Source organism: Aplidium turbinatum, chromosome 5 (assembly GCF_918807975.1).
Source record: "Aplidium turbinatum chromosome 5, kaAplTurb1.1, whole genome shotgun sequence".
Lineage (NCBI taxonomy): Eukaryota > Metazoa > Chordata > Ascidiacea > Aplousobranchia > Polyclinidae > Aplidium > Aplidium turbinatum.
The window spans coordinates 34259770-34282083 of record NC_137476.1 but is presented as its reverse complement, the minus strand read 5'-3'; the positions used below and the strand labels follow the sequence as shown (position 1 = coordinate 34282083).

The window sequence follows — 22314 nt, the reverse complement described above, 5'->3', positions numbered from 1 at the left end:
TCCATACTTGATCAACAAATTACAGTTGTAGCCACATGCTGCAAAAGAAACTATATGTATATAATCCATCGTTAAACTCTCACCTTCTTCGATCATTTTGGTTGCAGCAATCAGGCATTTGGCAAATGATTCGTCTTTACGAAACGGGATGGACCAATTTTCTGTGAAGACTCTGCCCTCCAGTTCGACTAAATGCTCGTACGGGAAATCTATGCGATCTTCTGCAATGTCAACGTTGTTCACAATGTTCAACAGAGTCACATAAAACCCTTCATTGTTAGACGTCGCTGCCAAACAATTTAATCGGAGATAGCACGAAAATAATATGAAGCTAAAGCTTCTGAAGTAACTGGAGTTCGCTGGTCATGTCGCCTAGGACTATTTTTTAGCGCTATTTGAAATCAAAAATTTAGTTAACAATGGTAAATACAAATGGAAAGAACAAGACACACTTTTACTGTTTTAGTTTCAGAATGTGATAAAAATAACACAAAACAATTTTTAAAACTAGCTTTTTATCAAGTAAAACCATTAAACCACAGAAGCAAACGTCTTGTCCAACACAAACTGAATCGAATCCACCCCAACTCAATGCAACTCATGCAGGCTGCTATCAAATCCAAGATGGTAAAAGCTGATGAGGACTGATAAGGGATAAGACATGTGAACAAGCCTCGAGTTCTTTGCCATAGAATGAAGATGGTAGGTTGGCCGTTAGTGAAAACTTTTTTAGTATCAATCCAGGACATTAATCTCCTGACTGCAAAACTAACGCAGACAAGCCCAACTATGACATCGCAGCTAAAGTATTGATCTTTGTTGGTAGCAGAATAAATTGCTACACAGGGAAGTGGTATCAATCAAGAGGTTAATGAATTATAGATTACATCTGATTTATACATGCATACATAAGAACTTTGTAGGGCAAAGCAACACTGTCTTAGTGTCTTGTAATAATTTTATAACCAATTGCAAGTAAATACGGTAAATACGGGAAAACACCTACCATCACTTTTACACTGCATTTCACTCATGTTGTTGTTGGTGGATTCTTCATACGAAGGAGGAAAAGTGGCAGTTAATTTCTCACTGTGAAACAAATTTGAAGTGACTTTACGACATGTATGACTATATGTACCACGAATACTATGCGGTTGCAATGCTACAAGTGAAGGTTCAAGCGATCTTTGATAAAAACAGATGATTTCTATTTAGCATAGTGCACTAATGAGTGGGGAGAATACAATGGGATCAGCAAAAATGTAGAGTTATGTTTAGACATTTTACATAAGATGAAAATATATGATTTGATAATCCGTTTAAAATGTGAAAAATAGCCAGGGTTGCACACTGGTAAAAGCTCTGGTTCACTTCATCACAACACCTTAGCTGGTGATGTTTATCTGTTATGCTTTATCATGCAAGAATGGTTCCTTAGGGCAAAGCAAAATTTCACTGAGCTAGTAGGCATTTATAATGACAATGACCACAAAAGAAATATTCATGGACTAAAAGTTTTAATAAAATTAGTATTTACCTTAATCACAATTCACATTTCAAATATGGTCCCTCTCCATACGAGCTGATACCAACATTCCAAAGATTGAGTAAGTTAAACACAAAAAATGCTGATTTTTTTTACAAATGCATTCCATGAACGATAAACATGCATAAAAAAAAAACAAGCTCAATTTTGCATGAAACTAACCTTGTATCTGGTAGATCATTCATGTCTACATCAGTTATGACATCATATGTTGACATGGGCATCTCGCAAGTGAGGTAGGACACTGCCTCGTTTAGGTCATCCTTGGCTAGTACCAGAGCTTGTCTTATGCTGCTCTCGTCATAAAACCCCATACCTTTAATGAATTGAATATATAAATTGAATGATTTAAAGTGAATAAATCAAGTATTTTGCACGCAATTTGACGTTTTCTTATTTTATATAATGTTACATATTCAATTTAGATGTATTAGTCACATCTTTTTTAATAGCAAGAGTATCAACGTAAAAACTGGAACAATTAATTTGCTGAAATGCAAGACATTGAGAACAGTATATATACGATGCCAGGGGTGGCCAGACCTGCTCTATGCTTAAGACTCATATTACAAAATGTAGTTTTAAATGAGCTGCAACAAGAAAAATCAAAGTTCGAATTTATTCATTCACACTGAAATGTAAGGCATCGAACAATAAATTAGCGCTGCGTGGTGATACTGTGAGTTTTGGCCTGGGCTGTACAATGTTTGAAATTAGGCTGATATGTCAAAGTAATCCCTTCAAGTGTCGGTTTATCAAACCTGAACAGTGCTTTGACTGTACAAATTTCATCACGTAATAAATGACTCATAACAGTTTGTTGTGCTGAAAATACACAGCAAGATGGGGAAAATGCATGTGCATTGTAAATTCATTAATGCTAATTTATTAAAAAGCCAAAATCAAGAGCTAAAAGAGCCACAGGCGGCTCGAGAGCCGCAGCTTGGCCACCCCTGGTATAGTTAGGCCACCCCTGCCACTCCCTATACAATAAAATTTATTGTTAGCATTTTTTAATTCTATTGCACTTACCCAGTAAAGTCTGGACATTCTCTTCTGTAATTTCCATTTTAAATGATCATTAAGGTTTCATTAAAACATAAGTTAGACATAAAACACTGGCGTATAAAGCTTACAAAATTGCTAGCACTAATCAAGCCATAAGTTGAAAAACACCTAAGAGAAGGCAATGGTTGAACAGGTGCATTCTAAATATTATACTGAATAAAACTTTGTAAATGCAGCTCTCAGAGAGCTCAATATAAACTGGCGCAAATTATTTACTCTCAAATTTCATAGTTGCTTTTATAAATATATACTAGAAACTTAAATTATAATTTACACAGGCCAACAAAAAAAATTTTTTTTCAAAGGCACGACATGTTAGAGTCATTTTAGGGTATTTCGAGGCCCCTGATTCCGAAAATGCACTTGTTTTTTTCGAAGTGGCTCTAGTTTTTGAGATACAGCAAAAACATTTTTTTCGCAGTTTTGAGCCCCTATAGATTTAACGTCGTGTGGTTTATTACATAGACAAAACTGAAAGTAATCCCAGGCACATTACTGAGTTGTACAAAGGCTATTTGGAACCAATCACGTTGATTACAACCCAAACAAACAGCTATTTAACGTTTACTGGCCCAGTAACACTCAAAATACGACGTGAAGCAAGCCTGAGGATACCGGTACAAGATGTACGGTAGAATATAATTATACCTTGTGTTTTGCGTTAATATATTTGTTGACTTCAACAGTATCGGATTTACTAACTAAGCTACTAAGTACAAACAAAATGCATACATTGTTTTGCTTAACAAACTAGACAAATAAGCAAAACAAAGCTATCGATGAACAAGCGCAACTCGTTATTATGGTAAACCCACTGGCACTGAGCAACACCCCATCAAAGTATGAAGGCCATTTATGTAATTGCAGAATACAAAGTTATGTCTTTCAGTAAAGTAGCTGCTTAGAATTTTATTCTTGTTACGGAAGCACGTAATCTTGGCTCCGGAGTCAAAAATGCCACGTTGATCGAGATGAGGAGCCAAGATTCCAGCTGCCACTTTTGATAACTAAATCTCTAACTACAATAGGTGATAGAAATGGTTTTCAGAAAAAACCTTGACCTTGCTCTAAAACATTGCTGAAGGTATTGAAGTTACTCTGGGTTATTCCCGTTTTACTATTGTTTCAAGCAAATCCCCACTTGAAACAAGAGAGGACAAAGAAAAACCATAAATGGCAACGTCCATGCAATGGCCGTCTTGCACTCTCCATATAAACATGATGTTCCAACTTCCTTTGTGACGACTTCATTCGAACATGTTCACCGTACAATGCGTACATAAGTAGCCTATCAATAAGGTGATTCCACGGCTCTCTTTACGCCATGGCACTCTGAACTTCTTCTTAGCCTTGAGCCCAGAAACGGCTTTGAGTGCAATGTTTGCATACTTTAGGAGGAACTCAGGACTTATCATGATCAACCAGTTTCATGTCAAAGTAATAATAATAATGCTTGTTTTTATATAGCACTGTATCCATCGCAGAATGCTTGCTCCTCAGCGCTGCAGAATGCTTGCTCCTCAGCGCTTCACAAAGCAGACAGTGTCAAAGCAGACAGTGTCAATGCAGCCGTATAGAGGACAGCATCCTACTCGTCAAAGGCATATTTTATTAGCCCATGCCATTTATTAGCCTATAGATAAAAAAAACTTCTTGCAGCAAAGACTTGGCCTTAGCAAAGGCTTAGAATAAAATTTCATTTGTACAAGTATCCATTTCAGTAGGCCTACCTTTTCAATTTAAAGCTGCATTCAAAAAACACATGACTTTCGGGCTATTTTTCTTGTGAGGTGCTGATTCACAACTGTTTTCATTCAATATTCATGTCTCCCTTACATAATCACAGTTCATTTCGACCCTTGCTTGCACTTTGAAGTTTCATACAACATCAACCAATTGAACTCAGAGACAAGTGCAATTATGACATCACAATGAAAAGCAGGGCTGAAAATAAGTAATGTGCCAATTGAAAGCTTTTGAGTAACGATTTCAAAAATATTTTCATTGTCGAATATCTCGAAAACTAGAGCCAATTTGAAAAAACTAAGTGCATTTTCGAAATTAGGGGCCCTGAAATAGGCTACTCTAAATTGACTCTCACCTTTTGTGCCAAAATTTTTTTGTTGGCCTGTGTTATATATGATGATTGATAAGCATAAGAATTTGCAGTTTACTTGCCAACAATACAAACATTCCTTATCTTATTCTTCAAATCAACTTTATCAAATTGTAACCTAAACAGGGATCTCAGTCAAATGTTATACATTCACCTCATAAAAGTTGTTCCTTGTGTGGGGATTTTACATTTAGGTAATTGGGTATAATCTGGCAATTGCATTGAGTTGACCATTTTAGGCGCAATTACATGTACCATGTAGGGATCGTAGGCACATTCACCAATCACCATGGTGCCAAGTGATCTAGATGCTATTCCGAGAAATCTGTATTTTGCTGGGAACTTGAAACAGCAATTTTCTGGATTATAAAACCAATCAAGCTGGGTTATAACGAGTTCTTTGCAAATTAAATAGTAGTGTTCGCATTATTCTCTTTATTTAATTGCAAATGATTTATGAGCACTGTACCATATTTTACGCATTACAATTTATTTTTTATTATCTAATAAGCTACTACGTTGGTGTAGAAAACATTGACCTACTAAGCTAAAAAAGGAGAACTTGCATGACTAGTTTCAGACATATATTTATAGTAATAACATTACTACCATGAACCCAACAAAACACAGTTTATTTAAAATAGCATGTAAATCACCCAGCATCACAGTTTAAGCAGCACTTAAATCACCCACTGCCACAGTGTAGGGCGTGGGCGCCAAGCTGGTTTGTGCTTATGAGTCTGTGCCTAAATGTCGTGCTCTGATTGCAAATGGTAACATTTTCTTATCAAGATTTATATTACATTAAATTACAGATCTGAAAGTTCAAACAGTTTTGATTGTGATGAGTAACATGGTATAAATTAAAGCTAACAATTGACACCTGGTCGAAGAATCCACAAAACAAAGCTTACAAAATTGAATTTTGTACCATACTGACAGTTTTACATGTGTTGTGTAATCTAAATTATTAAGGTAATATTATGTGAAAGCTACTGCAACATCATAACAAATTTGTTTAAAATATTTCTTGTAACCAAGCATAGAGCATAAAATACAACAGTTAGGTAAATCAATTCTTTTCTGTAAGTGCAACTAAAAATGGTTTTACATAAATTGAACTGTCATAACATTTACACATACCATAATTATGCTAAAATAATTGCACCATGGCGCTCTATATACACACGCCTTGCCAAAGTGCAAACTCAGGGCCTGACTGGTGACCGATGTAATTTTGATTTTAAACTCTAAGCTTTGCTTTATATATATATCCCTTTGAAAAGGTAGTTATGAGAATCTAAATTGCCAAAGTGTGATCACTGAATCTCAAATTACTGCAAAACTTGTAATATTAGGTAAAAAAATAACAAACATTTTCCTCTTACCAGTGTTGGTAGCCACTTTTTGGATTTTCAGCACAACTGCCAAATCTTGTCCATTATTTGTATGGTAACAATAGCACAAAAGTAGCTCAAAATCACACAAAGACTATATCATTTAACTACTACTCAAACGACCAACTTATCCTAGCTATTTTGGCTACTGACAAATTGGCCTCCAGTCAAATTTGAAGCTACACATTGGCATGGCCTATGTATAAAAGTCACCATGGATTACACAATTTACAACTGTACACAAATAAATATGAATTCATCAGCTAAGTCAAAGCAGGCAAGTAGACAGACTAGAAACTATTTGAAGGTTGATACTTGATAACTTATAATTGTATCACAGAAGAAAAACTTTAGTATGAAAAACAATGAAGTACGGTAACGTGGTAAGTGGACATCTTGTATTTGTGGCATTAGCAAGCAATATATACTTATGCTTCATTCTGTCAAATGTCAGACAAGCATACAATGGAGTTAACATGTGAAATACAAAACAAGTGTATTAGATTTAGCATTGAATGAGCCAAGCTTGTTACCACGTTAACAGTTATTTACAAATTATGAACCAAGATGTACATTTAAAGCATATATATGTATTAATACCATTTATCATAGCAAATAGGATATATAAATTTGATTCCGTTAATGTTGATTTTTTCCATAGAGTTCATACCACTGCTTGAATCCTCCAGATAAATGTTTACTTTTGGAATAGCCCATGCTTTGAGCAGCTTGCAAAGCAAACGTGCTCCGCACACCACTTGCACACATAAAAACTACATTCTCAGTATCTTTATTTGGTTTTGGAGCAGCAAATTTTTTTGCAAACTCTTCTTCAGAAAGTTGTAAAGACTTAAAAATCACACCAATGGGAATGTTGACAAATCGTTTCGACATCACTCTCCCAGATTTAACTTCATTCGGTTCACGAACATCAACAACATAAACATTGTCATCAATAATAGCTTTTTCAAGTTCTTCTGCAGACATTGTATATTCTTTTCTTTGCTCTCTTTGTATCCACTGTTGAGAAAACTGTGCTGCTGATATACAAGGTTTATTGTTATAAATCGGATAAACAATTCTTTTTGCAGGGAAAATTGATAGTAATCTCAGAGTGGGAAGATAAATTCGTCTGGCAATGTTGCAGCTTTTTACTTCCAATAAACCAAGAAAAACTTTTCTGAAATTAGCCATCTTTATAACTAGACTAATTTATACAGCTTAAAAAAATTACAAAAATTGAAATTAAATCTAAACTTTTTTAGATAATAGCAATTATAATCATAAATTTATCAACAAAACATAGGGTGCAACCTAGTTCGTACCTTGAACCATTCGTACAGTCAGTTCGTACCCTGAAAAGATCGAGAGAAAAAATTAAAAAAAGCCGAAGTCGCTGATTGCAGTTTAATAGCACAAAGCCGAAGTCGCTGATCGGAGTTTCCCCAAACAATTTGAAACAAACTCGAGGGTTAGCGGAAACTGCGGTTAGCGGAAACTGCAAAACTGCGGAAAAATGTTTGCAAAAACTGCGATCAGCGAGGGTTAGAGCATAGATTACTCTATGGTTAGAGTTGGGGTAAGTGGAAACTGCGGTTAGCGGAAACTGCGGAAAAATGTTTGCGGAAACTGCGATCAGCAAAGGTTAGAGTAGAGATTACTCTATGGTTAGGGTAAAGGTTAGCGGAAACTACGGAAAAATGTTTGCGGAAACTGCGATCAGCGAGGGTTAGGGTAAGAGCATAGATTGCTCTATGGCTAGAATTAGGGTAAAGGTTAACAAAAACTGCGAAAAAATTTTTGCGGAAACTGCGATCAAGGAGGGTTAGAGCATGGATTACTCTATGGTTAAAGTTAGGGTTAGCGGAAACTGCGGAAAAATGTTTGCGAAAACTGTGATCAGCGGACTTCGGTTTTGAGCTATTTTTTCTCTCGATCTTTTCAGGGAGAAAATTTTAAAATGATTGCGGAAACTGCAATCAGCAACTTCGGCTTTGTTTAATTTTTTCTCTCGATCTTTTCAAGGTACGAACTGACGGTCCGAACTGTTCATGGTACAAACTAGGTTGCATCCCAAAACATATGCCTGGCCTTCAGCTGTTTTCAATATAATGTCACTGTAACTTGAATAAAATAAAAACAGATTTTTACCACCTACCGTATGACTTCAACGGATTTTATTCTACTTAAATCAATGCAATTTTATCTTTTTTTATTGCTAGTGCAAACATCCAGAGAATGACAAAGTAAACATACAAATTTTGCACCAACAAAAGTAGGCAAAACAGCACTGCCAAAAGGTTTATAATATGCATCAGTAAACTAGTACTTAGTGTTTCAGCCTAGCCTAGTGTTTCAAACATCAGGAGCACAATCACCAAACCTACCCGGCAAACGTGGAAGTGCAGTGTGCACAAACAATCACTTTCACGATTAAAATATGAGGTTTTGTGATTTATAAGCAGGCCTAACAACTTGTAATTGTCCAATGTCCATGGGCGCGAAAGAAAACCATGCATGCCAATTTGTTTCTGTTTTGACTTTTGTTGCTAGTGTATTTACTTTAGTATATATCTTCTTCTTCAACAATCAACAGATCGACCATGTTTGATCAGCTGTGATCTCCCATATGAACTGCCTCCATTTTGTTCTGTCTTTTGTTTTTATTAGTGATTCCAGCATGCTTTTTATTCCCGTACTTTGCTTGACATTGTCAAAATATTTAATTTTTTGTTGTCCTTTTGTTCGTTAGGCTTGCACCATCCCAATCAACATTGAATTTTCGAACAAGTTGCTTCTTGCTATGTGCCTGAAATATCTCAATTTTTTAAGGTTAATATTGTTAATCAAACTCCATTTATCGTCTATTTTTTGGAAAACAAATTCATTTGTTTTTCTTTCCATCCAGCTGATGCATAATAGTCTTCTGTGACAGCACATTTCAAAACTTTTTAATGTCACGTTTTTTGCATGTATATCATCATCATTGTCAGCCATTGTTGTTCCACTGCAGGATGAAGGCCTTCCCCATATCTTTATAATTTTGTCTGTCTTTGCACGTTTGTGTCCAGTGTTTGTCGAAATGGTAGAGTTCGTCTCGCCATCTTGTTTTCTGTTTCCCTCTTTTGCGTTTATTGTCAAGCGATATCCAGTCAGTAGCTCTTCTTGTCCATCTGTTGCCAGTTGTTCGCATGATATGTCCTGCCCAATTCCACTTTAAACTTTTTATTGTTTGAATGATATCTTTGATTTGTGTTTGTTGTCGTATCCATTTGGTTGGTTTCCTGTCTTTCCATGTAATGCTAGAGTACTTTTTCATGTGATCTTTGTGCAGTGCGTAGTTTGAGTGTTAGTGCTTTCGTTAAGTTTCATGTTTCTGCTCCGTATGTCATTGTTGGGAGAATGCATTGATTATATATATACTTTTCTTTTCATTGAGATCGGCAATTTACTTTTAAATATTGAGCTCGCTCTTCCAAATGCCTGCCAACCAAGTGTAATTCTTCTTTTAATTTCTTCTTCTTTATCATGTAGTGCATGTATATTCATAGGTGTGCATGTATATAGGGCATAGTAAAAGTTTCTCATCGACATAACTGATGGTGATTGGTGGCTGATTGATTCCAAGACAGTCTTGGTCACTTTGCAGCTTCCCACGTGGATACTTGAAGCATTTGCTTGATAGAACGATACAATGTACATTTACTGTTTTCCTTTGTTAATTATGATCGTTATGCGTACTGTGTCATTTAATGTTTAGCTGCTTTGATATTGCACAACAAAATACACCAATCAATCAATCAACCATGGGCTAATGAAATTTAGAAATTTTAACCTAGCCATTGATTGAAGGCAGTGGCTATTTGACCGGCTCCGGTCTTTGAATCTGAAACACTATTTGACCGGTCATGACGTCACTACATAAGCACTTTTTTCTTTTTCTCTTTCAAAGCAAAAGACGATAAGCGCGTTAAGTTTTAAATTCAACACGTTTTCTTCAACTGAGTCCGTGGCGCATACGTAACGTCTCGGGCTTTCATTCTAGAGGGAATGAGTTCGATACTATCCGGAAGCGTTCTTTTTTTTTTTTTTTTTTTATTATCTACAAAAGGATACAAAGTGATATGAATCTGAATGAATCAACAAGTGAATAAAAAAGTTTCAAAACGAATTAAAAAAGTTTTTTCTAGTCTTTTTTTAACAAATTCCTTTCATTTCTTAGCACAAATTCTCTGAAAAAATCACGCCTTCTAATAGGCTGTAAGATTACGTTTCGCTGAAGTCCGAAGTTAAAAAATAAATTCAGTCTCATTGTCGCACAACAATCAGTCAAGTTTCAAATCATCATCTCAACCAACCCTTCAAGACAACTTTCCACTTTCACTTTAGTACTTTACTACGCTACGGCTACGCTGAAGAGGTCGGGAGATCGAAACACTGGCCTTTGTCCGTAGTTGCTTTTCATAATGTCTTTTTAGACATTCTTTTTGGGTCAATAATGTCTTTTTAGATATTACTTTTAAAGAAATAAAAAGGAGTCAAAAGGCATGTAAATTTCACTCTGTGTGGAGCTACATGTACTTGAGAGGTTAACTGTTATTCTTTTATTCACAAATTAAAAAAACTTAACTTTATTACTCACATTTGGAAAGATTTAAAAAAATGGGCTGTAGGCTACTCAAATTAAAAATTGACGACAAAAATGCACTTTGGGTCAAAATTCAATTAAAAAAAAAAAAAAAAACGCTTCCGGAAAGTATCGAACTCATTCCCTCTAAAATGAAAGCCCGAGACGTTACGTATGCGCCACGGACTCAGTTGAAGAAAACGTGTTGAATTTAAAACTTAACGCGCTTATCGTCTTTTGCTTTGAAAGAGAAAAAGAAAAAAGTGCTTATGTAGTGACGTCATGACCGGTCAAATAGTGTTTCAGATTCAAAGACCGGAGCCGGTCAAATAGCCACTGCCTTGATTGAATCTAGGGACAGTGGAATACCGGGACGACTCACTTTAATGATTGTTCTTGCGAAATGGACAGCTGGAGGGTCACTAAGAAGTTCAAAAATTAGCAGAACTGCACAATGTTTTCTTTGCTTTTAGGTAAATTCATTCTCATCAAATGAATTGCTATATGTGGTAAAATTTTGAGTGCTAGAAAATCTGCAAAACCTTACTGCAGCAGTATGAGGCTACCTACTGTTACCGGTGTTGCATGAACTCTACCACTGCATTATCATGACTTGAATACGGTACTATTAAATAAACACGATATCACATATTTCCTACATTTATTTTGGCGATACACACTTTGTACACACGTGGGAAGGTCATATAAACTGCACCTGAGTATGCGACATATGGCAGTAGACCTCAAGCTGTAGTTGCATCAAATTTTGTCATAACATTATGACCCTCCAGTTGTCCACCTTACTTTTGAGTGAGCAATCCCCTACTTCTACCATCCCTAATTGATTCTTTATCTTTGGACTGGGAAAGCTTCTTGCATACTTGTAGAGGCTATTAAAACACAACACGAGCAGTCGCCATTCGCCAACTCAGCTAAAATGAGACGCCGTAGCTACAAACTAATGAACCACGCTACCAAAAATAACACATCATTTCTAAAAAATATCCAAAGGTGTTCCTGCTCCAACAATGTTTACTCATACGTGACTTAAATTATGTTTCCGTGTTTAAAATTTCTAAAGTGGAAGGAAACAAATCCAACAAAAAGGCGCCAAACAAAAGCACATTTCTTTTCTCAGTTTCACTATGATTTGACGCAACAGGGCAAAATCATATTCAAGTAGTTTGAGGTTCAGTAAAGCAAGTTATGTGACGTGAACTTTGCAATGTCAGTGAGCTACGTGCAAGGCCTATGAGAGGGGGGTACGGAGGGTACGGCGTACCCTTGAGGACCCTGGCCTGTGTTTGTTGGGGGCCCGAAATTGTGATTTTATAGTTTACGCGCAAAAATGTTTGGTTAAAACCATCCTAAACGACTAAATTCAAGCATAAAAGTTGTTATTCTTTAGTCCTGGGGGGCCCATAATGTAGCAAAAGGGCCCGTAAAGGTAATTGAGTGCATTGCGAGCAAATTATAAACCAAAAGTGGTGATTTAATGTTTTACGTGCAAAATGTTCTGTTAAAAGCAACCTAAATTAAATTATAAAAGTATAGTGTAGCAAAAGCAGTTTTAAAAAAGCCCGGGTTGTTTTGTGTTTTTTAAAAACTATTTGAAAAAAGTAGTTTCACGCTTATTTCACTTCAAATAAACTTCGGAGTTGAAACAGGAGCCGGAGTCGGAGTCAATACTTTCGGAGCAGAAGCGGAGCCAGAGTAAAAAAAAAACTGACTTTATTCACCTCTGCTAGGCATGTGGTGAATGCAAAAGTTAATGAAGAAAAGTTATTGGTCAGATGCGATTCAGGGATATCTAAAGAAGGGGATACGAAGGCTTTTATTACGTCTGACAATAGAAGGGCTTTTGTTTATTGTAGGTAATCTGTGTTTATCGTAAAATGACAATTGGCACCAATAGTAGTTTAATAAATCTTGTTATGACAACTTGCATTGCGCTATTTACATCAGGCCTGGATATTCACAGCATGCTCGTGGTTGCTTGTTAATTCAACTATACCCATATACTTGCTTTACATCTAGCCTCCTGCAAAGGCTTTGTTATAAAAACAGCTTATTGGTAACTTTTCAACTGTCTTTGTAAACAAGTATTCTTTAAATATACTTTACGTAACACTTGCTAACTGTCTTCCGTAGCTCATTGTACCAGCTGCACTACAAAACTTTCTACGATTTTAAAAAGAACCACATGTTTAAAGCACTACAAACTACCGCCCTGGTAATGTCATGAAAATAAGGCAATCGCTGCGAGCCTTCATATCCCCTTCTCTAGATATCCCTGATGCGATTAAGTTGATTATGTTTTAACAAGATGTTATGTTTGAGCTTTGGTAGAGAGCTTGACTTGTAGGCTACCAGATACCGTACATGTAACACTCAGTAACGTTAACGAATTTAACATTTTTTATTAAAAACACAAAAAAAACAAGAAAAAAAACTACTAAATCCAACGTTTTTGACACCACATATTGTCCTCATCAGAAATAATTATAGGCTACATCAAAGAGAAATAAATAAATTTGAAAACTTTATATTAAAGCTGTACAAGCGACACCTCTCAACAGCACCATCAACAACTGACACACAAATTCAATGCAAGATACACAAATTGGCGAGGGACATATTACATGCTATGCACAACACAGAACACTAAATAATAGTTTGTTTGCGGCCTGATACTATTATTGCGCACAGATATAATAATAATGTTAGTTTTTATACAGCGCTGTATCCATCGCAGAATGCGCTGCTCCTCAGCGCTTTACAAAGCAGACAGTGTCAACTTCTGCCACTCCCACCATCGTCAGCAAACATTAAAACAACCTAGTTCACATTGTAATCTTGTATTGTTTTTTCCACATGTGCTGTTGATGCAAATAAATGAACTTCTCTCTCTCAATGCAGCCGTATAGAGGCGCAACTGAGTACATTATATTCAATTCTACAGTAAAATGTTGTATGATGTGCAATACGCCTAAGCAAACATCACGCGTTTTGCCCAAGACAAAGGGGGCCCGAAGTGAGAAGGGGGCCCGGAGTGACTCTTCGTACCCCTAGTGAAAGTTTCTCTCAGAAGCCCTGTCTACGTGCAACAAAGTTTAAAAAATATAACTGCCTTATTGTAGGCTAATGTGTGAAATTTAGACATGTGAGAGAGATAACTTTATTTGCTATGCAGATTGCAGATTCTGTGATGGTAGCCTACACAACAAGCTTAAATTACAATAACAAACATTTCATAAACATAGAGAAACGCTGTAGTGCGCTCAGTGTTGAACAATTCAATCTTAATTACTTTTTTTACTGAACATCAGCCTATCTTGTTTTAACTTAATTTGCGGATACTTGACATTTGTCACATTGAGAATAGAAGAAGAAAAAGTTCTTTTATTTTGCATCATCAGCACATGCGAAAAAAAAACAATACAAGATTACAATGTGAGCTAGGTTGTTTGCTGATGGTGATGGGAGTGACAGAAGGACCGAACTGGTCATCAAGTCTGCCACACCCGTGTGGTGTCATGGCTTATTTGAAATGGAACGGTGTCAAAGTTGATCGCAAATATTGATTGATTGATTGATTGATTGATTTGATTGATTGATAGATATATATTATATACAACATAAAAAACAATACACATACGAAATTTAACAGTGCAATATAAAAAAACAGGAATACTAGAAATGATGCAAAAATACAAAATGACATAGCTATTCAATATACATACAACACACAACACAGCATACTGGTAAGACAAAAGCAAATATAGCCTACAGTAATTAGCGAGATACGTTGAGAATAAGTAGAAGCAGTTTGATGGTACTATAGGCTACCAGTTACTTATACTCAGACATTAAGTGCAGTTTTAATTTTTTAGAAAACATACTAATTGTTTAAACTTTTCTTAGCTGTTCCGGTAATTTGTTCCAAGTGTTTGTTCCAAGAAATTTAATTGAGCGTTGGCCAAGCTTTGTACGCATTCTTGGTTTAAAAAGCATATCTTTCTTAGCATCTCTGGTATTATAGTTATGAGTTTGTAGGGTTACAGCTGTTACAAGTTTCCTGACTAGGACGAAAGTACTCAAAAAAAAATTGCTGGTAGATGTCCTTTATTGCTTTTATAAACAAACTTGCATACTTCTATTAAAAACATGTCTTCGACTTGTAGCAAGTTGCTTTTATTGAAAAGAGATTTGGTGGGAATTCTGTCCTTAATCTTGGTGAAGTTTAAACAGCGAATGATGCGATTGTGTACCAGATTTAAAAGATACAGCTCCGTTTTAGACGCACGACCCCAACAGATAATACCATACATTAGGCGGGAGTGAACTAGAGCATAGTAAACTGCTCTTAATGTCTGGGAATTTACGCACTTTCTTAATCGATATATTGTATATAGGCTAATTTCACCGTAGGCTACTATTCTCGCAACAGACGAAATAAAAGTTTTCTCTCTCTTATCAGGAGCAGCAAAAGACTATTTAGTCATGCAGTCAGCTGTTCCCAACTGGTGCTAAGAAAGCACTGAAATTGACAAATGGCAAAAAATAATTACGATTGATCATAATGTGCAATTTAATCATCAAACAGCGCAACTTTTTGCAAAGATAAGTTGTTTTTCATGTAGTGTATTGATTTGTCATTGTTTTCAATTAATGTAGTTTTTATTTATCACTGAAGGCTTCGACGTTAGAAAGTGTGCGTATTTCGAGTGGGATTTCATTCCATACTTTTGGACCTTGTACGTTTAGGCTGTTGAGTGTTGAAGGTTGATTTCTTTGTTTTAACTTTTGCCAAAAAATAGCTGTTCTGTTCATACTATCTTGTGTTATCTGCATATTATTTCACTTTGTGTTTGAGAGTAGCCAATCCAGTAAAAATTGATTGTAGATGGTCATTTTTGTATTATTATTTAATACTACTCAGCAGTGTTAGCTGACTTTTTGCAGTTTCATGTTTGTAGTAGGCTACTGTTTATTTTAATTTTACACAATCAGTTTGCAGCATTGTGTCAAAGCAGGATTATTTTGAACAGGATCCAGCTTTCAAAAGCGGTAATTTCGGCGAAATTAAAGATTTATTGCTTGGTACCTTATGTTGGAAACCTACCAGTACGAAAGGACCCTCCTTGATACGACTTTGAGTCTATTAGCGAGGTATCTGTCTCATGTTGCTCTAAATAGTTAACAACGACTTTTCATCTTAAAGCTTCTCATAAAATCACCTCAGTAGATTGTTTCTTATACCTATCCTTCGCTTGCGCCTGTCAGTACTTTCACACCCATGATATCTCTTCTTTGCATGATGGATCATGATAGGTTGTGGGTAGGGGAGAGGACCGGATTAGATGACATTCTAACAGTTTAGTTGTTTTCATTTCTGATCATCACAGCAAAAACAACACTTGTCAACATAGCAAAGGTCGAAAAAAAGGTAAAAGTGACAAAACGCGAACGTTAACTCGTGCTTGTGACAGAAGTAGCCTAAGTTATTAAGTTTAAAGAAATTTGGCAAAACGGATTGGAAGAGGCCATATTTACTGCTTTAAAAAATATTGTTTCGCACATTGCAAATAAATTGATCAATCGTGAAACATCCATCTTAGGCCAAACTAATTTTGCATAATGGTGTCCATTATCATAAAAACTTTTGTTTGGTTTTGATTCTTCATCCTCGGACTGACAAAGCCTTGATAGGTTATTCCTGGTAGTTTCGCCTAGTTGTAGAGGCTCTTGACGCAGGGCCGGTTACCGAGATTGGCAGAGTGAAGTTTTCCGATTGTTGAAGTGTTGTTGTCAAGGAATTATTCCATTCACTACGTGCCGCTGAATGGAGAGCAGTCCTGAAATGCGTTGCTCAAGCGCACACCCCGAGAGTCGAACCAGCGCCGCGTGATCTTGAGCCGGGCGCGTAACCACTGAGCTTTGGTAGCAAGTTCACTTTGTTGAACCACAGACATACAAAACAAAGTAACTTCATTGGGTTTAACATATTTCATGTTTATCACATCAATGGTCCCTACAAACTTTCAAACATTTTTGACACGTAGGCCTACTTGTGTCATCATCAGTAATTACTTTACAGTGCATCTGCAGATTACAATATACATCAAAATGCAATTAGAAGATAAATTTGACTATGCACTATAATTGCAAACGATACTCTGGACTGAACAGCTCAAACTCAACAAGTGGCAAAGGAATGATAATAATAACGCTGTGGTTTTATTTATTATCGTTGTAGGCTGCAACTGCTAAGGTGTTTCAGCGACTGGGCTCATTTTCAATTTTTTTAACAGGTTTAAGATGTTATTCCATCATTACCCGACTTATCCTCACTGAATTATGCAGGAAAGAACACAATCGGTACTTTTTAAAGTCTTCGGTTTGACCCGACCTGGAATCGATCTTATATCTACTAGCATCAGAGACGAAAGCGAAACCACTCGGCCACTGAGTTGGTTACAAGAATGATTACAAACAAATAACACGGCGGGAAACAGGTCACATGAGGTGTAAGATGCAAGCATGTGACACCAACTAGAAGACACACAAAAGGAAGGACGAGCCACAGGCAAATAATTGCCTGTTTAATTAAAAACGGATTATTACGCTTCAAACTCGGGGCTTCCACGAACTATGTCTGGAATTCCGATCTGCGCCGAGAGATGATTTTGAAGTGGTCAATCGAAACATTGTCAGTGCACGTTACACAAGAGGCGATGTGCTCTTTAATTGCCGTTTTAATTGTTAAATTTGTGTTTAGATGCTCCCAGGTGCTCGTCAACAAATGTCTGTTTGACGCAGCCTATCAATGTATGTTTGGTTTGCGTCACGCAAACAACTAAACTTTTAGACGACATTAGAAGAAAGAGAAAAGGGGGTCGGCGACTTCGGTTGAAAATATTGCTTCACTTTAAACGTTTTATATACAGAATAAATGTCACACAAAAATTTCTTTTTAATACGTTTATCTGGATTTTTTGCAAACTTTGTTGAATCTTTTCCTAAAAAGGGCACACTAATCCATGACTAAAATTTACTTCTTCTTGCGTGTCCTTTGGTTTATCAGCCATAAAGAAGTTTAAAACTTAATTGAAAAAATAAGGATATCAATATCCATTTAAATAAAACATATGTTTCTATTTGTTGATTTCTTTTTGAAACAACTGACCATCAGAACACACCAAACGGGCATGCCATAACAGATACAAGACTAAACCAGACTTCCATTATCATAAAAGAGGAAAACAAGATTTGTAGACAATTTTAAAGTAAAACAATTTCGCCCTTAATCAATATAGTCTGCAGTTAGTGCCATACACAGGGGGGGGGGGGGGGGGGGACGCATTGGACCACGCTCTTTTCCCGTTTTGTTTAGACGACTAAATTCACTAATGGTTGGGCTGGTGTTTGGGTAGCAGTAGTAAAAAACTCCAAAATCTAGCCAAAAACATATTAAAAGTTCAAAACCTGGCCTAGTGCTCGACTCATTCATTGGTAGCTTGAGGCAGTTTATATTGATCGGTAATAAGCATGCAAGAGTTGATAATGCTGTCGAGTATTTGCCAAAAGGCTGGTCACATGAAATTGGATTTTGTCTATGTAGCCTACGGTATCAAGAAACAAAATGGAAGATTAATAAAACTCATCTAAAAATGCAATTACTGTAATTATAATAAATAAATTGACACATCATCATCATCATTTTCAGCCTGTGAGAGCCCACTGCAGAGCGAAAGCCTTCCCCTTTTCATGCCAATTTACATGATTATGTGCCAGTTGGTACCAATTGGTTGTATTGCATTGTTTGTCAATGTCGTTCCTCCATCTTACTTTTGGTTTTCCTTTCTTTCTTTTGGTTTCTCGTGGTGTCCATGTTGTTAATTTTTTAGTCCATCTATTGTCCTGATATCTTGCTATATGACCTGCCCAGGACCGTTTTAGTTTCTTGATTGTGCTTAATATATCTCGTAATTTCGTTTGATTTCTGATCCATTCGCAGTCTTTTTATCTCGCCATGTTAAACCCATGTTAAAATTGATACATAATACGATAATAAATAAGAAAAGATACACCGGTAATTGACATGAAAATTCTACAAACAATTAAAACAAGAAATTTAAAATATTTTGGCCATACGATTTGCAATAATTTTATTTAAATACAACTACTAGACTAGAAGAAAAAACAAATGGAAAACAAAATAGATGCAGACCACCCAGAATTTGGACTAATGATATTAAAGACTGGTCAGACTTGATTGCAAAACTGCGACAGAAATATCTCACGACAGAGAAACTTGGTGGTTCATTGCCTGGAACCCCCGACGAGAGAAATGAACTTGATGATGATGATACTTCATAGATAAACAATAATGCTGAAGATTGCACAAGTAAAAATACAGTACCGTAGTTTTTAGTTTTGTATCATGTTAAGTCATAAACGACAGTAAAGGCTATGGCCATCTCATTTTTAGTAAATCTAAATCACTAAAAGTCGTACATTTTATATTGATCATAAGTAATTTGTTTTGTTTCAGCAAAAAGTACAGAGCCCAAAAACCTTAACCAAGCGTTCCTAACAAAGTCTTGCTTTCAGGTCAAAACGACTGAGTTGGTTTTTGATGTGACGTCATTCGAAAGCAAATTCTCTTATCAGCTTTCTAGTTCATCGCTTTTGGCATTTTGTCTTGTGCAACATTTCAACAGCCACAGATAAGACAAATTGTTTGTTTCTTTATTTTAAGCAATTAACTAATTTATTGTTTAGATGAATTCTCAAGAGTAATGATTAAAAAAGCGCGCCGGAAGAGATAAGAGTTTGGAATAAATTGTTCCAGTCTTTCGACTTACAATTCAGTTGGAAAAAGTTACTGCATTTTGAAAAATGATTGGAATCCGCAACCACAATAAAGCTCTGCAAAAGATTTTGGTAAGTACAAGCAGTTTTTTTTTTTGTAGCCACTTAAACCCACTCATTGATTGGTATTATTTGCGATGTTTTTACAGCTTTATCTACAGTAGCCCGGAGCACTTAGCCTTTGTAATTAGAGGGTAGTAAAGAACTACATTTTTACGAATGCACCTTTTAAAATGGAGAGATTCAAGTCTTTTACTTTAGTTGATGAGATTTTTGACAAAATTGTATTCCTTGGTCGCAGAGGGTCAAGTAAACCAAATTCAAAAATACTTTTTAAATCCGTTCGGTTGCCTTCATTTTTTTCTTTATCTCGAACTGAATCTCCATTAAGAATAGTGATTCCGACAACTTATGTGCCGCATAAATTTTCCAAGTATGTTATTAAAAATTTCTGTTCGTCAAAACATGGCTACGAATATTGAGGCTTGATTTGTCGCATTTTGCAGACTTTGCTTACCGCTACTGCTACTGAAAATTTCTACGATTTTATTTTACCTTTTGCTGAGTCGTAATAATGTAAAAGCTTTTTATTGTTGAGAAGTGGTTCAGGTTTACAGTCTGACTAAAGTTAATGAATCAAATTGTCTTTGCTTTTCAACGCCTGATAATGTTAAAACCCATTTTTTCACCTGGAAAGACAGTAAAGAAGGCTTTAAAATATAATTTTTAGAAAATTTTGTTCAGACAGTCACGAAAAGTTATCAAAATCTGGAAATTTCAGCAAAATGTGACAAATCAGGCCATATCTCTAGATAGCCATGGTCAAAGGCATTTGCTTGCTCTTTTAGGTTGTTACTTACTTTAAGATAAATTAAACAGCTTATTTTTTAACTTTACTTTGGAAATGCAAAACAATGTTTGTCGACTCCTACAAATTTATTAAACCAATCATGGTCGTAGGCTACATATTTACACACTGGTCGTCAGTTTTGAAAAATTTGATTTAAATTTCAAAAATAAGTTTTCAGGTTGAAATAATCCACCAAACTTTTGGAGTGTATAGCCTACTGCTTCCAGCATTCTCGTGTAACCTACTATAACATTTTTGTTGTTGAAAACAAGTAGCAGACCGGTTGGGTTATGTTGCAATGGTTGGCATAGCTTAGCCTACGAATGATAGAGATGAACAGAAGGCAAAGTTCTACCGCCAACGTAGCCTAATTGCTATTATAGTTATCTTACATAAGTCAATTAAATGTCATAAACGTTAGCAGTCATTTCTATCTGCAATTCTGATGAGACCAGATGGTCAACCAACTAGCCTAATGTTCGTACCCGTAATTATGAAAATGTCACACATAAGGATATATTTTGTCGTGTTTTAGCATCAATGCGTTTCCTTTATTCTAAGGGTAACATGGCATTGCACTGGCATACAAAAAAGGTCGACCGCGCAGTGACTCCAAGTTTTTATGTGACATATTTTCAAATTGTTAGTGGTTTAAGCAACATGTTTTAATCTATGGGTTACCACTCTCCGGACATAGCGATTTTAATATTGCTTGAGACTGTTTGGAAGTGATAACTTTGTGACTCAGATTTTTCCCAACTATCACAGTAGTATGTCGATATTTATTGCATTATGCAGCGAAAAGCGAGTTTGTTTTTGAATTTTAAGAATAAATAAACAATCATAAATAAACCACACGTTAAAGTGGCAAGAAGTGCAGTTTGTTTAGGACCTCTTGCAATGGTAAACAATAAAACGTAGACAGCATATTCATTTTCAAGACTTACGTTTGTGTTAAATCGAATGCAGCTTTGAAATTGAAGCAAATGCCAACATTGCAGACCCACCGGTCATGTTATACTGTATAAACTAAACTCGTTTCAACCGATTGATCTTGATCTTCTTAAAACTGTAGCCTATAAATAACTGCTCCTACAAGGGTAGACAAGCTTAAACTTTTGCGATGTAATCATTATTCCGCAGCGAATAAAAGAGGACTGCAGAAAGGACCATGTAAGGAACATTGCTCAATGTTTATTGGCCAATACTAGTTTTTTCATTGTAGCCGTCATTGTTATCGCTTTCAATTTTGAGTATTCATATTTGCTTTTATTTGCAGATATTGGTTTTTCTTTCACGTCATTGATAGACGCAAAGTATATTGGAATATGTTCTTGACAAGTATCCGTAATGGAACTTTTGTTAAAACGATGGAATTGTTAAACTTGAAACCCAAAGGAACTGTATGTCACATAGTAAGTATGATTTTACCACAGCACCTCGTTCAAGTCAATAACCAATTAAAAACAACATTAAAATCCATGTTTATACATTTTCCATATAACGTGTATCCGGCTTTACCGCTCAACTTTGGTCCGACACTATGGCAAGTTGTCTGCTTATTTTATCCGTGTCATCTGTTTCAAGTTGTCCGCGACTGTGCTCAGACGTCCGAGATGGCTGAAAGACATCCAAGGCTTTCTTTGGACATCCGAAGCTTTCGCAAGGCGCCTGAGACGTTGTCCAGGTGTCCGAGACTGTTGAAGATGTTGGAGACTTTCGAAAGACGTCCGAGGCTTTCGAAAGACGTCCGAGACTTTTGTAAGATGTCCGAGACTGTTACAAGACGTCCGAGGCTGTCATGGACCGACGTCCGTGGCAGTCGTAGACAGT

The 22314-nt window shown here is 36.1% G+C and overlaps 2 protein-coding genes across 2 annotated transcripts in view; both read right to left on the bottom strand.

The window, feature by feature from the left end:
• The window catches only part of LOC145770079 (ubiquitin carboxyl-terminal hydrolase 24-like), a 37767-nt gene extending 35050 nt beyond the window's left edge, over positions 1-2717 (bottom strand). The window contains exons 1-4 of the mRNA XM_082581669.1: positions 2579-2717; positions 1709-1862; positions 1007-1089; positions 84-221 (exon numbers count right to left, since the gene is read on the bottom strand). Of these exons, the coding sequence (XP_082437795.1) occupies positions 84-221; positions 1007-1089; positions 1709-1862; positions 2579-2615 (412 nt within the window). The 5' untranslated portion in view covers positions 2616-2717. The remainder of the gene's footprint in view (positions 1-83; positions 222-1006; positions 1090-1708; positions 1863-2578) is intronic.
• Positions 2718-6766: 4049 nt separating this feature from the next.
• On the bottom strand, positions 6767-7114 carry LOC145771201 (thiosulfate sulfurtransferase/rhodanese-like domain-containing protein 3). Its single transcript, XM_082582935.1, has one exon. It carries the CDS (start codon positions 7112-7114, stop codon positions 6767-6769), a length of 348 nt encoding a protein of 115 aa, XP_082439061.1.
• Between the last annotated feature and the right edge of the window lie 15200 nt (positions 7115-22314).